Raw genomic sequence first — 17,635 nt, 5'->3', positions numbered from 1 at the left:
CCACTTAAATTATATTTTGCTGCACATCAGAAATATATTCTTTGGTTTTTCTCATTGTGATGGTTGATTAAGGGAATTTGGGCTTTGTTTTCCCTCCTATTTATATTTCTGTGAAACAGGAAGCCATGGCTGGATAATTTCATGTTCATAATCACCCTGGACTGCTCAAAATTGTGAATATGAATGGGAATATACTTCAGAGATATTTTACTCATAAGAATTTCTAGGGGTGCCAATAATTGTGTCCAACGTGTATTTGAGGGAGAAAAAAAACATTTATTTCATAATGATATTTCCCCCCATTTTAAATTCTTATTATCCAATGAAAGGTTCGATTTTTGTGATCTTTATTTTTTTTTAAATGAAAGATCAAAAGGATTAACAATGCAGATTAATTTCCACAGCCTTCTTTGGTCATATTTACTAAGGGTGACGATATTTTTGGCCATGACTGTATATATATATATATATATATATATATATATACTGTATATATGTGTGTTTGTGTGTGTGTGTGTGTTCTTGTTTATGCTACATTGTGGGGACCAAATGTCTCCGCAAGGATAGTAAAACCTCAAATTGTTGACATTGTGGGGACAGGCCTGCGGTCCCCACAAGGGGGAAAAAAAAAAAATTGTAAATATAGTAAATGGTGTTTATCTGAAAGTGTAACAAAGCAAACAGGTTTTCTGTAAGGGGTAGGTTTAGGTTTAGGGTTAGGGTTAGGTTTGTTTGGTCAGTATAAAAGTAATAGAAGTCTATGGAAAGTCCCCACAATTCACAGAAACAAACGCGTGTGTGTGTATGAAACATTATTTTGTTGTTTAGCTTTAATTTGCCTTTTCAGAATTTGTTTTAGGATGGTACAACATTATGTCTCTCTACAAAGAGACATTTGAAACAATTTAAGAAAGATTTAAATTTTCCCCCAAATGCTCTTATCATCTGTAATGAAACATGTAAATGGTTCAATATGCCAATCCCACAGGGCATTTTAAGGTATGATAAAATGCAGCACTGTTCCAGTTCTGTCTCAGAGGTTCCTGTCCTTCATACATACTGCTGGCATGGCAAAGAGCACTGTGTCACTGCTGCTACTGCTGGTGGTGGTGCATGGTGTCTTTGTGCCAGCTTCAGCACAACTCTGCAGTCTGCTTGGTCCCTCTGCCTTCCCTGTACTTTCTGCAGAAAGAGACATCAACATTGGAGCGATTTTCTCAATTCACAGAAGTGCTCTGCTAAAGATGCATCCTTTCACTTCCAAACCAGAGCCAATATCATGTGTCAGGTCTGTATGATGATATTAAAAAAAAATAAATAAAAAAAATAAAATAAATAAAATTTAACATGACTGATAAATCTTTGCAGTTTTACAAGACTGATGATTTCATTTCACAGGTTAAACTTGCGTGAATTTAAATTTGCTCAGACATTTATTTTTGCCATTGAGGAGATAAATAACAGCACACAGCTGTTGCCCGGTATTTCTTTGGGTTATAAAATATATGATGCCTGTAACTCTATTGCTTTGGCTATCCACTCAGGCATGGCTTTGATGAATGGCTATGAAAAGATTTTGAGTGATATATCCTGCTCTCGATCACCAGCTGTCCAGGCCATTGTTGGAGAGTCAACATCCTCTCCTACCATAGCTTTGGCTTCTGTGGTTGGGCCATTCAACATACCTGTTGTAAGAACTCTTACTTATACTGATTAAGCATGACAACAAGTGTAAATATAAAATAAGTGTAAATATAGAAATCAGTGTTTTAAATTGGTTAGATTCTAGCAGTGTGTACACACACAAACCAATAAATAAATAAAATAAATAAATAAATGTTAACTGCATAATGATGATTTATAGTGCATTAACAAGGATCTAAAAAGTATATGGTTAATGTACTCTGCTTCTTTATATTGCAGATCAGTCATTTTGCCACATGTGCATGCCTGAGTAACAGGAAAAGATATCCATCCTTCTTTAGAACAATACCCAGTGATTATTACCAAAGCAAAGCGCTGGCTCAGCTTGTCAAGTATTTTGGCTGGACCTGGGTTGGAACGGTCAGGAGTCGCAGTGACTATGGTAATAATGGAATAGCAGCATTTGAAGAGGCTGCAAAACAAGAAGGGATTTGCATTGAATATTCAGAGGCTGTATTAAGAACTGATCCACAAGAACAGTTTCTGAAGACACTGGAAGTTATAAAAAAGGGCACAGCCAGGGTGGTGCTGGCTTTTATCTCATTTGGAGATTTTGCCCCCCTTGTGAAAGTAATAGCAGAACAAAACATCACAGGGCTGCAATGGGTTGGCAGTGAATCCTGGATAACATCTCGGAATCTTGCAGAAACCAAGGAATACAGTTTCCTTTCTGGAGCTGTGGGCTTTGCTGTAGTAAATGCCAAGCTTCCGGGTCTGCGAGAGTTCCTAGTGAATGTGAACCCTAATCAAGAACTAAAAAATGAACTTTTAAAAGAATTCTGGGAAACAGCTTTTCAGTGTTCTTTCAGAACCAGTGGTAGTGGTACCTGTACTGGCTCAGAGAAACTGGCAGAGCTGCAAAATGAATATACTGATGTGTCTGAGCTACGAATAGAACATAAAGCTTACACTGCAGTGTATGCTGTTGCACACACACTGCATAATGTTTTAAAAGATTTTAAATCCTCCACCAACAACAGCAAAGGAGAGCTGCCCACATCAAAAAAGGTGAGAGCATAAAAAATAAAAGTAGAAAAATTATACTAAAATCAATGATGTTTCGGACCTTTCCTTTCAGGTATTGCAGTATATGAGAGATGTGAGCTTCACTATGAAAACAGGTGAGAATATCTTTTTTGATGCAAGTGGAGATCCAGTGGCAAGATATGACCTGGTGAACTGGCAGCCTGCTGAGGATGGAAGTTTGCAGTTTAAGCATGTGGGTGTCTATGACAGCTCACTGCCTTCACAACAACGTCTTCAAGTCAATCAGGAACACATACTATGGGCAGGGAAGAGTGGACAGGTACATCAATACTATAATTATTTCATGAAAACAAGCAATTAATTTAACAATTCAAACCATTATTTGGGCAACTTATTGAAACAACATTTTGCTATAGTTGCCTGTGTCCGTGTGCAGTGAAAGCTGCCCCCGTGGAACTAGAAAGACTGTGCAAAAAGGTCGGCCTGTCTGCTGTTATGACTGTATTCCATGTGCAGAAGGAGAAATCAGCAATGACACAGGTAAATTAGCACATGCTAGTTAACTTTCATTAAAGTATGATAAAGTGGAGTGTAATACTGTCCATTGGTCATGAATCTTCATGATGCATTTTCCATTTAAACAATATTTTCTTGAAATTCCTTCACAGATTCTAGTGACTGCTTTCCTTGTGATTTGGAGTACTGGTCGAATGAAAGCAAAGACAGATGTGTATTAAAAGTGGTTGAATTTCTTTCCTATACAGAAATCATGGGGATGGTGCTTTGCATTTTCTCCTTCATTGGGGTGTTATTAACAGCAGTGGTATCTGTTCTGTTTTATCTTCATAAAGAAACACCTATTGTCAGAGCAAACAACTCAGAGCTGAGCTTCCTGTTGCTCTTCTCGCTCTCACTGTGTTTTCTCTGTTCACTAACTTTCATCGGCCGGCCCACTGAATGGTCCTGTATGTTGCGTCACACAGTATTTGGGATCACTTTTGTCCTTTGTATCTCCTGTGTTCTCGGGAAAACATTAGTAGTCTTAATGGCCTTCAGAGCTACACTTCCAGGAAGTGATGTCATGAAATGGTTTGGCCCTGCGCAGCAACGACTCAGTGTTGTTTCCTTAACGTTAATACAGGTGATTGTCTGTGTGCTTTGGTTAACAATATCCCCTCCTTTCCCGTATATGAATTTAAGCTATTACAGAGAAAAGATAATTCTAGAATGTAATGTAGGTTCAACTTTTGGTTTCTGGGCTGTTCTGGGATATACTGGCCTGCTATCAATCTTGTGTTTTGTTTTAGCTTTTCTTGCTCGGAAGCTCCCTGATAACTTCAATGAAGCCAAGTTCATCACATTCAGTATGCTCATATTCTGTGCTGTCTGGCTCACATTTATCCCAGCTTATGTCAGTTCTCCTGGAAAATTTACCGTAGCAGTGGAGATATTTGCCATTTCTGTTTCAAGTTTTGGTTTACTATTTTGCATATTTGCCCCAAAATGTTACATAATTTTGCTGAAACCAGAGAAAAACACAAAGAAACAAATGATGGGGAAATCTTCATCTACAGCTCTTTGAAACCAGAGTTAATCATATAACTGATTAAAGGCCTAAATAGCCAGCTGTATCAAATGCATTTCTCCCACAGGCTGTGGCAGGCTCTGCAGTGTAGGCCGGGTCAGCACTACACACAGTGGACTCTCAGTGACCATCTCCATCACAGCCATATTCTGGACCTGCATTATGTACTTTCTAATAAGAAATGATATTGACTTTTTACAATTAACAACAAATGGAAGTTACTTTTTAATGGCTTGAATTTATTTCTTTAGTTTTCTGCATTTTTGTTTTAACTGTAAACCACACAGCCATGCATCAATTTAAAAGTGTATTACCTTTATTTATTTATATAGTACTTTACAGAATGCGCAGATTGTTTTAAAGCAGTTTTACAGTCATGAATAGGTTAAGCATTTAGCTCATGCATATGTTATTAATTTATATGAGCAGGTTAAACATTGAGCGTCATACATATGCCAATATTAAATACATACTAATTTATTTTGACTGTATTTTAACTTCAGCAACATAAAAAAATAAAAAATAAAAATATCTGGGATTAAATCTTTCATTTTTCTTCCTACATCAGACAATGCATTTCCTAAAATGTAGTAATCACATCCTGACATTTGTATGGAAATGTTATTAGCTTGCATGCAGGTGTAACCTGGGCCAAAACCATACAGGCTGTTACAGAACATTCTATAATACAGGCAGATATTAGTCAATCTATTCCATTTCATGCTGTATAGCAGTGGTCTCAAACTCAATTCCTGGAGGGCCACAGTTCTGTAGAGTTTAGCTCCAACCAGCTCCAAATCACACCTTCTTGGAAATTTCTAGTGATCCTGAAGACCTTGATTAGCTGGATCAGGTGTGTTTGATTAGGGTTGGAGCAAAATAGCTGTGGCCCTCCAGGAACTGAGTTTGAGACCAATACTGTATAGGCTGTATACGTTGTATAGTTTTTGTTTGTTGCAGTAAATGCATTAATTTCAATATAACTTTTGTACTTGTAACCCTGTATAATTTAGCAAATTAAGTTTCAATAATCAAATAACTAAACAGTTTTTTTAAAGAAATAAACTAATCAGGATTGAGTAAATAGTGTGAGAAAAATTATAAAATTCAATTAAAATGCATGTAAGTAAGTTGATTAACATTACATTGATCAGTCAATCATGTTAATGGTGCGTTTCCACTATAGCGTCAAATCTGCACTCAGTGCCGCTGGCAATGCTACAACGCCACTGCTTTTGGGTGTGTCAAATTTAGGGCAGAGCATGCCTTAGGACAGAGATTGTTTGTTGCATGGCGTTTTTTGCTCGATATTTGCAAAGAGTCGAGGAATGCCCAACTTTTTTGACGCTCTCAATCCCATAATGCATCACGCGAGTGTTTATGCTCAATTTACATAGGAATGATTTGAAAACGCTTGAAGCGAGCGCAGCGGAGCATTCCTCGACTTTGTGCAAATATCGAGCGCAAAACGCCGGGCGACAACCAATTGCTGTGAAAAGAAGATGAAACGAAACAGGGTGTAAACATTGTTTTTAGAGGTGTGCTCTGCCCTAAATTTGACACGCCCCAAAGCAGTGGTGTTGCCAGCAGCTCTGAGCACAAATTTGACACTGTAGTGGAAACGCACCGTAAGTCTAGCTAGACACCCTGCCCCACCACGTTAGTTGCTAATGGGGGAGCAATTAGGCTCATTTGAGATGAGCAAAATCTGCATAGAACTGATCACCGGTGATCGCTGCAATGCTGGTTAGAAATGTGTTCGATGGCAATCTGGCTTGTACTGATATCACACTAACATATGACAAAAATCTCTTGTGACAGCGAACAACAAACTATGCAGTCGAGTGCACTTAACCTCACATAAGTATATTATATTTTAGTGAATTTCTCTGAGACTATACATGCCACAGTTTTAAGTCTGGATGTCATGTGCAGAGCACATTCAGGGCTTTTCAGAGATACCAAATGATTGGATGTTTCACCAAGACCACTTCTCTCCTTGGTCTTCAAAAATGTCTGAAATTAATTTAATGACAACTCTTATGGAAATATGATAATATTTAGTAATTATCATTTAAATCTGTCTAATTTTTTAATTGTGTGTCATAAATCAACATCTCAGGAAAATGTTATGAGGTTTCACAAACAAGACGTTGATTTCATAGATCTCCTCATATGAGGACACCGGGACTAAAAGCATGTTTATTAAGCATTTTGGGAGACATAACAAATGAATAGGAAAATAAATTATATTTCAATATTCTATGAAATATTATGTATTATTATGAAAATCTTGTCAATCATTACTCCCATTATTACACATCTGTTTTCATTACATGTTGCCCCAAAAACACATTAATATGCAAATTAGATTTAGTTTATAGATACATTGTATATAATGAGAAAACCCGTTTATGGCCATTTTACAGACATTTTGCAGAAAGAAAAATGGTATATCGAATCATTCTGTTATAACATAGTTGAGAATAATCTTTATACAAAGTTTGGTAAAAAAAATATAAAAAAGTTTTTGTAATTTAAAAAAATCTATTGTTTTTTGCCTATGCATATTCATTCATGTCTTTTTATTTTTTTTAAATAAATTAAGTCCCGATGTCCTCTACCGAGGACATAGCATAACTTCTTGAATGAAATATATATATTTTATTTTTATTTTTTACATTATTTTTAATGCTCTAAACAATGTGAAAAAAAAAAAAACGTTTTTCCCGGGTCTTAAGAGGATAAATCCTGAGCTTTGACATGATATTGCATGCGATTTACTTGTATAGTGAGAGTTGGTATTTAATAAAAACATTACTGAAATCATCAGTATGTGCCCTGCCTAAGGGATTTTACTGATTTTAAGACCGTGATTTTAAGAGCATGATTTTAAGCCTGATTTGCAACTCTGAATGATTGGGGTTTGGGGTGGGGTGGCCCGATTCAAGGCTTGTAGCAAAATATTTTTGTCCAAAAAATCCTCTACTGCAGTGGTTCCCAAAGTGGGTGTCATGACAACTGGCAAGGGATGCTGGAGAATCTCAGCATTTTTCAACAGCCTAAAATAACTATCGTACCATATAACCTTTTACAGCATATATTTTTAAAATATATCAAAACACCAGCATATGAACATGTCCAAACGAAAATAAATAAGCGGAAAAAAAACACTGATATATTTCATACATATTTAAAGTTTAAATATTTATTTACCCCCAATTGGACTGTTCTCAGGAAAGAATCACCCCGCCCGATCCCCAAATCACTCATTTTGCCAACCTGCAAGAAAATCGTAGGGGTGGTGATAGGGGAGGACGCTGTCAAAGGAATGGACAAAATCCTGTTATCTGACAACATGATTACACATCACATTGACGACATGGCTGCTGATATAGAAACACTACTAACCGAAAAACTAAACACAATGGCAAATTTGCACTCCAAATTGATGATTCTACAGATTGCAGCGGACACTGTCATCTATTGGCAAGTGTGCATATGCAGATGTTTATTGTCATTGATACTTAACCCTTTCACATGTGAGTTTAAAAATATTCTAGCTGAGCCCCCAGCATGAGTTTATTTTAGGCGACCGTTATTTTAGGCCCCGTTTACACTAGTGCATTTTTGTTTTAAAACGGTGTTTTAGAATGAAAACAATCCTCGTCTACACTGGCATTTCCACTGTGTTTCAAAAACGATCTCCGTCTACACTACACAACCGAAAACACATGTCACGTGACCATTCATGCAGGTACAACCATAGAACTGGTATATTCCTATTATTTAGATGGCGGACGCGTCTACGTTCTTGCAGCGGTCGAATGGGTAATCTACCTATACACATCTATGGGTACAACAATGAGCATGATGTAATTGCTTACACGGTCGTCAAGGATACGCAGTGTGGGCAGCCACGCCATCGTTTTCAAAAGTCTCCGTTTTCGTCCGTATACACTGAAACACAACCCTGGAGTTTTCAAACTAAAACAGGGTCTGCAGCATTTTCAAAAGTCTCCGTTTTCGACCGGAGTAGTGTAAACAATAGCCGTAACCGTAGCAAAAGTTATACATTTTAAAACAAAACTGCACTAGTGTAAACGGGGCCTTAGAATGTATCGCCTTATTGTTTCCATGGCGACGTGTCATGCTTGTCGTGTGACTGCACAGCCACAATAGCTCTGTATTATGACATATGGATCGTATTTATTTAGTTTTTTCCTTTTCTATTCAAAATATTCACAAACATGCTCACTATATTATGAAATATCTGATATTCCAATTCTGAAATATGTGCAAGTAAATGTATTTGGTAATTTAAACACTTTTATAATGGCCATGTTATTTGATCTGTACCGGGTGATGGGCGCCTCCATGTTAGTTCTGGCTGAATCCAATCTATGGGATTTACAACATGCAAATTCATCCTCTCCTCCCGAAAGATGTTAAAGTAAGTCTCCGGTAAACTGGGAGAAGAGCAGAGTAAACTTTATAGTTACCTACACAATCTGTGATATCAATAAAACATGTTGTAAGATTATATTTGTAAGGATCATTATTGCCGTTTCCATAGACATCAGTGTTTATTTTACAAACTATAAATGTATGGTTTTGCTAGTACTTATGTGTATTTAAATGTCTGAAACCTAAAATAAGCATTATATGGTTGAAAACACTGAATATTTGTGATAATATGACAAGAGGGCGCCAGCGCCAGCCAAAGCGCGAAAGCAGATTTATGCTGCGTTCAGGCCATGTCGTAATTACCGTAATTCCGAGATGACAACACGTGACGTTAAACTCGGTACTGTTCACGTCCTCGGACTGGGGATTATCTGTTTCTATAGCGACAGTCAACAAAATGAACCTGAGAGCGCGTGAAAGAATGTTACTGGCAGCTGTGAAACACATAACATTACATTTGTATGCTACTGCTAAATATTGCAGAACACAGAAACCGTGTAGGTAAAACATTATTACAAACCATTTGTTTGTTTGTTAATATTAACCCTCTAAGTGCCAAAGTTGCAAAATTGCGACAAGATGTCATACTTAATAAAATAGACTGTAGTTCCTAATGTGGTGTAATATCTCATTTGTATTCCCTACCACTAGATGGCAGACATGTAGTACTTTGATTCTAGACCAAAATTACGTCATGTTCCTATTCAAAGTTTTCGAGGAAATAACAGAGCAAGTGAGCTATTGTGTCATTGATGCGGAAGCAGTTCCGTTCATAGCGTGCGAGTAAATTGTGAGATTTGTAAGAGAAAATCGCCAAATGGCTAATAAAAAGTTGTACCGTGAGGATGTGTTGCAAATGTTATTCACCGATTCTGACTCTGAAGGGAAATATTTGCCTTCCTAGCACTGCATTTGTGTATGGGGCTGGTAGAGAAGGCAGAAATTGAGGATTACTGGGCAGAATTTTGGCCAATTTACACACCTGGGTTTGGCAAAGTAATGTCTAGGAACAGATTTGAGATTATTCTGTCTTTCCTCCATTTCGCGAACAATAGTGAGTATGTGGGGAGGGGTCAGCCAGGTCATGACAGGCTGTTCAAGGTGCGTCCAGTAATTGACCTGATCATTCCTTTTTTCTCAGCCATTTATGGTCCACTCAAGGAGCTTTCTCTGGATGAAATGTCCATAGCATTCAAGGGAAAGTCCACCTTGAAACAATACAACCCTAAAAAACCTGACATTTATGGCTATAAGGTGTTTGTGTTGAGTGAGGCCAGCTCAGGTTATGGTTTGCGGTGGTCCATGTACACTGGCCAAAATGCTGAGGCTGGTGCTGATTTAGGTGCCACCCATCTAATCGTTCGTCAATTGATGGACCAATACACAGGGAAAGGGCATGAGGTGTACATGGATAGTTACTACACATCACCAGCCATAGCAAACGAGCTGGCAAATAATGACACTGGTATGTGTGGGACAGTGAACTGCAAAGGCATGGTATGCCTAGGTGCCTGAGACAAACTGAGTTGCCTTTGAGAAAAGAAGATGACCCAGTGTTCATGAGACATGGCAAACTATTAGCTTGTGCATGGCATGACACAACACGTCTCACTATGCTCTCGTCTCTTCATGGGAACTCATGTGTTCAGAAACATATCAGGTCAAAGCAAAGCGACATTGGTTTTCGTGAGATAAACAGACCTGTGTGCGTTGACAGGTACAACACCTTCATGGGAGGAGTAGACACCTCTGATCAGAGGATGAAAACCTACCTCTTTCCACACCATTCAAGGAAATGGTATAATCGCATCTTCAATGCGATTCTGAGCATCAGTGTAGTGAACTCCTATATAATCTACTCCAAGTGTGCTCCTGGTCCGCACAAGGCACTGAAGGCACTTCATCCAGGACATTATTACTGCTTTGCTTGAGGGCTATTCCAAGAGGGAAAGCACTGAAAGCCACTGGCTCCGCGTTGCTGATGATCGGGCAGATTGTGTCGTTTCACTCATGCTCAAAGGGCCGCTGGCAGACAAAGTACAGGTGCAGTCAGTGTGCGGTAGGTCTGTGCGCTGTGCCAGGCAGTGAGAGGTACCATACTCTCAAGAACTATAAACTAGATACCTGATTGGGCAGATAGCTGGTCAACTGATCAAAAAATATGCACATGCATTTTTACTATGACACAGTAATGTAATAATAATTCACTACTTTCTCCTGTTTTACTGTTGATTTCCTCTTTTCCTGATCATTTGGAATGAGGATAAAAAGACAAAAAAAAAAAAAACACATGCAAATAAGTTTAAATATCTATTATTTCCTGAAAATTACTGATGAACTAATCAAAAAGTAGGCTACAGTTCACATGTGTTTTACTACTAATAGTAATATAGTAATAATTTACTTTCTCCTGTTTTATTGTTGGTTTCCTCTTTTCTGATCATTTGGAATGAGGATAAAAAAAAAAAAAAAACATGCAAATAAGTTCAAACATCAATTCAATATCTACTATTTCCTGAATATTATGAAATTCAAGATGGCCGCCCCTGATGACACATATTTACACCCCACATAAACTTGCGGTCATGCCCATATTTTTCTAATTTACAGTATATCTTTATCTTTAAGCCCTTTCAAGCCACAAGCTTTTGAAATCTTGATTTCAAAATGATTTCCAAAAATCCCTGGTGCCTAAAGGGTTAATGACGGCGATAAATATTGCTAACCTAAACAAACAACAAAAACACATTAACAGTATGAACACTTACATAATGTTTTTATATTATTTATATATATGTGTATCTTTTTTCCCATTTTTTAGAGCAGTAATAGCTTTCTTTGAAAGCGCCGCCATTTTTGTCTGGTTCCACGGAGGTGCTGTGGTGACGTGGTACAAGCCGTAGCTCTCAGAAAACTCCCAGTTCATAAGTTGTAATTACGAGTTCTACGAGGACGTGAATGCTTTTTACAAGTTCGTATCTCGTAATTACGGTTATTATGATATGTCTTGAGATAGATGTCTTACAAAAAGCCTGCAAACAATTTGCTGAACACAACCTGTCCAAGAGCATTAATTACTGGAACCATGTCCTGTGGTCTGATGAGACTAAGATAGATGAGGCTGATCTGATGAGGCTCAGATGGTGTCCAGCATGTGTGGCGATGCCCTGGTGAGGAGTACCAAGAAAATTGTGTCTTGCCTACAGTCAAGCATGGTGGTGGTAGCTTCATGGTCTGGGGCTGCATGAGTGCTGCTGGTACTGGGGAGCTGAGGTTAATTGAGGGAAACATGGATTCCAATATGTACTGTGACATTCTGAAGCAGAATATGATGCCCTCCCTTCAGAAACTGGGCCGAACGGCAGTTTTCCAACATGATAATGACCCCAAACACACCACCAAGATGACAACTGCCTTGCTGATGAAGCTGTAGGTGAAGGTGATGGAGTGACCAAGTATGTCTCCAGACCTGAACCCTATGGAGCACATGTGAGGCATTCACCATGTGTCTAACATCCAACAGCTCCGTGATGTCATTATGGAGGAGTGGAAGAGGATGCTAGCAATGACCTGTGTAGGTCTGGTGAATTCCATGCCCAGGAGGATTAAGGCAGTGCTAGATAACAATGATGCCCCTACAAAATATTGACACTTTGGACACAGTTTTGACATGTTCACTTAGGGTGTACTCATTTTTGTTGCCAGTTATTTAGATAATAATGGCTATATGCTGAGTTATATTTAGAGAACAGTAAATTTGCACTGCTATACAAGCTGCACATTGACTACTCCGATATATCCAAGTTTCATTTGCGTAGTATTGTCCCTTGAGAAGATATACTAAAATTGTTGCTGAAATGTGAGGGGTGTACTCATTTTTGTGAGATACTGTATATATGTCTATGTGTGTGTATCTTGTGAATGGTTATAAGATTCTAGGATTATCTTTTCATTAACAACTACTATAAGAATCAAGGTAACCCACTAGTAATTACCCAAGTGTTACTTCATCTTTCTAAAGGAATTACTAATTATTTGGTTCAGTATTCTAAAGTGAAGATCATGGTAACCCACTAGTAATTACTCAAGTGTTACTACATATTTCTAAAGGAATTACTAATTATTTGGATCGGTATTCTAAAGTGAATATCATAGTAACCCACTAGTAATCACTCAAGTGTTACTACATCTTTCTGAAGGAATTACTAATTACTTGGATCAGTATTCTAAAGTGAAGATCATGGTAACCCACTAGTAATCACTCAAGTGTTACTACATCCTTCTAAAGGAATTATCTAAATGTATACTATTTAAAAATTCAACAAAAACCTCAAAAGCGTTAAATGACTTTAGTGTTTGGTTGCACATGATATTTATTCATCATGACTAGAAAAAAATAACAATGCTTAACCAGAAGCATGTAACAAGCAACAGCTAAAGTAACAATGTGTATAGACACATGGCCATATGTATGATGGCTGAATTTAAAAATTGAAAGAGGTATGGAACAAGAAAAAGTTAAAGTGGCTGCGTGTGTGTAGTCCTTGAGCTAGAACATGCATGGAATGGTATTTATCATACAAGGAAATACACATACACATGCATAAACACAGGTTCTACAGGTTGTTTTTGTCTCTCATCAAAGTCAGTAAGCATACCAGCTTTCTTTTTTTCTTCAATGGTGCTTTGCAATGGCTCCTGTCTGCATAATTCTCTGCACCGCTCTGCAAAATCAGACAGTTTCTGTCCTCTTTGGAAGGTGCCACGCAAATTTTTGTAGGCCTCGATGACACATGCTTCGAGCTCTGCAGTTGCAGCAGTATCCACAATTGTCTTTCTATCCACACCACATTTGATGTATTCCTACGTTTTTTTTTTTGTTCCACCTTTCAAATAGCCCAAGCCTTTCTTGTATCTCTTAATGGCTTGCTCTGGAAGAAAGACTGACACAGAGCAGAGAATGAACCATTAGTGTGTTATGCTAATTGGATGTCTGTTTTATAAATTAATGGAAGTCGGAAGTCGGAGCCGAATTTGGTGGTTGTAGATCGAAAGCTAGGATGAGTTTATCCTGGAAAATTAGGGTCTAAGAGGAAGAATAACCATAATAATAATAATAATAATAATAATTTTAAAGGGCCTCTATTATGCTATTTAAATAGCGATTAATTTGTTTTGGAGGTTAGGTTTACATGGATTCAAGGTCAAAAAACTCTTACATTTCATAACATTTTCATTGTAGTATCATCTCTCTTCTCTTAGAAGATTCTGGCCCTTTTAACTCCTCCTCACTGATAGCCTACCCAGCTCTGATTGGTCAGATTACCCAGTTTGTAGTGATAGGTCGACAGCACATATCAGAAATTAAATTCCATTACCATATCTGAATTTCAGCTTTAGAGGCTTTCGGGTATGTAAGTAAATTAATAACAAATGTATTTTGAAAAAAATAAAATAAAATAAAAATTGAATTGCACTAATTATAAATAAAATCCATTGCATTAACATTGCTTGCATTTTAATGCATTGTATTTTCAGTGCTTGCATTTTTAGGGTCTGAAATTCAATGTGGTTGTATATTTAAACTAGGGTTGGGCACAAGATCAGAAGATTTACAAGATTATGTACTGTAATGTAACAGGCAACTGTTAGAAATCGTAATTTGTTTTCCGTGCCTTTCTGAATATGGATTCACGCTTCGGGCAAACCCCCTAATCCCCCCAACCCCAGACCCACTCACTCCTGTATTCCTTTCGCGTGCAGGAGTATGTATATTCCGTGAATTGTCATGTAAACAAGCAATTTCACAAAGAATGAATAATAAAATCATATAATGCTAATTAGATAGTTTTATTATTTAATTTAGATATGTATGTCTAAGACCTCTCATAATCAAAGATAAGACTTTTCTGAATTTTTATGGCCTTACATTTTTTAAATCAAAATGAATACTTTTTTAGACTTTTAAAGGATCCGCAGGAACCTGTTGTCTAAGTAAAGTGGTTGTTACAGTATTCTCCCATGATCTCCTTTGGTTTCTTTTGGTGGAAGAATTAAGACTGTTTTGTTCATCCGTTGTGCACTTCATCACTAAAGCCACCCATTTGTGACAATTGGCTTTCTTAAACTAAAGAAAAAAAAATGTTTGTTTAGTCAATCATCAAAATGTTTCCACATTTTTCTTTCTTTCTTTTTTCTTCTCCTGTTTATTTTAAAAGTTTAACCTAAAAAAGTATCAGCATGTCCCGTCGGCACGGCTCCAGTGTGGATGAATCTAATGTTCTGAAGAGTATGTGTGGCAGTCAGTCACTGCACCGGTGTGGATATTTACTATACTTCGCAATCACAGATTCTAGCCTACGTCTTGGAATATATGACCCAAATAAGAATTTTCACCGTGTATTGCCATCTGAACAAGTAACAAGTCTGCCACGTTTGTTCGGACCAACTGAGGAAAAAAGCATTACCATAAATCTCGCTACTAATGGTGATTAAATATAAAGATCAGTTAGCTCATATCACATCAAACCGTGCACATGATTATTATTGTTATACTTTATTCTCAAATTATTAATGTTAACAACACGAGCATTGTGTGACTATGAGTATAGTGTGTATTAGCATGTAGATAAGTCGTGGCCTAATGGTGAGAAAGTCGGACTCATAATCCGAATGTTGTGAGTTCGAAGTCTTGGGATTGTAGGTAGTTTTAAATTAATCTTATTTTAGTTCAAAACTTCACTGGGGGCCTCATTTATAAAGTGTGCATACGCACAGATTTGATCTTAGAGTGTGTGTATGCTTAAATCCACGCCAGCGTTCATATTTACAAAAACGGTCTTTGACGTGGAAAAGTGTTTAGCGTCATGTGAGGGTCTGAGTAGACGCACGCACTTTTTATTGTTGGATCATTGCAGGTTTTTGAAAATGTAAGCTGTTCTTGCAGCTGGCTGTTCTAAATTATGATGATTGGTGATATTTTATATGTTAATGACATTAATTAAGAGTTGTTTACAAGACAGAGAGCTGAAACCATTCATTTGCATGCAAGTTCAAGATTATTTGCGATTCACAGATTTCACATCTGAAAGAGAGGCGTACGTTCATTCTATGAGTCGAACATACGCATACAGTATTCGAGAAATGATTGTAAGATCAAATTTAGGGTGGTTTCTGTGCAACATTTTATAAATGAGGCCCCAGGTGTTAGTAATCTGCACTTAACCTGTGTTTCAGAAAGCCATTTTAACACTAGAACCCCCAGAGGTCGCTGTATACCTAAAAGCGCCCATCAGGTAAATTTTACCCGCACACATGGCAACTGTTTTTATATGGCTAAATAACATATTATTTCACTGTATCATGCCACTGTCTTCACAAAGAAGTGTCTAGAGTCATGAAATGCTTATGTCTATTCGTCAACTATATTTTTACCCTGTTGTTTTTAAGACTTTTTAATGCAGCCTACACTAATCCATAATGTATCAGTACGCTAAAAAAAAAGAAAAAGAAAAAAAAAAAGCCTGCACTGACAACGAAAGTTAGAAGGTAGTAAATATTTGGGTGGTGTAATATTATAATACAATGACATTAATCAATATATTAGGATAACCCATGTTTTAGATTACTAAAATAGCCAATAATGAGCAATAAGAATTCTCCACACAGCATAGGATGATGCTATGACAAATTCAAGTGCACAGCTTCACCTAGGCCCAATTATTAATTTGTTTAGTTATCTTATAATTTGAATGAGAGAATAACACCAATAAACTTCGGGTAATCAAAAAAAATTAAAATATTCATTACATCATATCGGATTTTTTTTTCTTCAGGAAACGGCCAGACTAGAATAAATAGCAGCACCGTAGTGAACAATAAACGATATAGCAAGACAAAAATGAAATAATAAAACCAAAGTTTGACCAATTATGAGTAACGTTAGGCTAAAACATCTAAATATGATGTCTGGATGACTGTCAGATGAGCCGTCAAATGCTGAGCCGACCCAGGACGCATTACCATCAGTCTCTCCGTCACTCATCGCATTTAGTGTTTCTAATACCGACCTCCCCGCTAGAAATTTTACTTTCCCAGCATGTTCTGAGAACGTCCCCGCTGGTGTCAAGGACGTCACCTGGTAACGTCCCCAGAACGTTCTGAGAAGGTCATGATGTCGAGTTCTTTAAAGGGTCAAGGGACGTTATTTGGTGGACCTTAGCAGAACTTTCAGGACGTTCTCGGAACGTTTAGGGGACCATATTTTATTTGGAAATTTGATGTTCCCAGAACGTCCCCGCTGGTGTCAAGGACGTCACCTGGTAACGTTCCCAGAACGTTTAGGGGACCATATTTTATTTGTTTTCAAGACCTTTAGGGGACCAACCTAGAACATTATTTTTTGGTCCTATTTAGGTATTTTCATCACATTTATTGAATATTTTCAGAACCTTTAGTAACATTACAGGAAACTTTAGGGGATCAAACTATAATGTTACTGCAACACACACTGGTTCTTGGTCTGCAAAACCCAATCGGGCATAGCACCGTGTCTTCACACTTAACATATTAAAATATAAAAATACAAAGCAGGAATTCTTCATTCATTTACATTGTGGGTGAGAGAGAGAGGGGGCAGAGAAAGCACAATCAATTAATTGAATTCAAACTGGCTTTATTGCCATGAAAACTTCCATAGCATCAACATTTGCCAAAATAACGGTAAACAGTAACAGTATAACAATTTACATTAATTATATAAAATGTGTGTGTGTGTATGCGCGTGTATCAGTCACTGTCTGCATCTTCAGGAGGTGCCCCGAGTTGTTCTTCTGCTGCCTGAAAAAAAAATACATAACAATATTTACCAATCACTTCAATTACTTTTTATTG

General features: G+C 37.4%; 1 protein-coding gene across 1 annotated transcript; it reads left to right on the top strand.

Annotated features, from left to right (window-relative positions):
- The first annotated feature begins 1,067 nt into the window (after nt 1-1,067).
- LOC131524695 (extracellular calcium-sensing receptor-like) lies at nt 1,068-4,273 on the top strand. The gene is made up of 6 exons (XM_058751963.1): nt 1,068-1,288; nt 1,399-1,690; nt 1,924-2,712; nt 2,783-3,010; nt 3,108-3,231; nt 3,360-4,273. Exons 1-6 carry the CDS (start codon nt 1,068-1,070, stop codon nt 4,271-4,273), a joined length of 2,568 nt encoding a protein of 855 aa, XP_058607946.1.
- The last annotated feature ends 13,362 nt before the right edge of the window (nt 4,274-17,635 follow it).

Source organism: Onychostoma macrolepis, chromosome 18, assembly GCF_012432095.1.
Source record: "Onychostoma macrolepis isolate SWU-2019 chromosome 18, ASM1243209v1, whole genome shotgun sequence".
Taxonomy (NCBI): Eukaryota; Metazoa; Chordata; class Actinopteri; order Cypriniformes; family Cyprinidae; genus Onychostoma; species Onychostoma macrolepis.
Note: the sequence above shows the minus strand (reverse complement) of the source record. Positions and strands in the feature narration are given on the sequence as shown.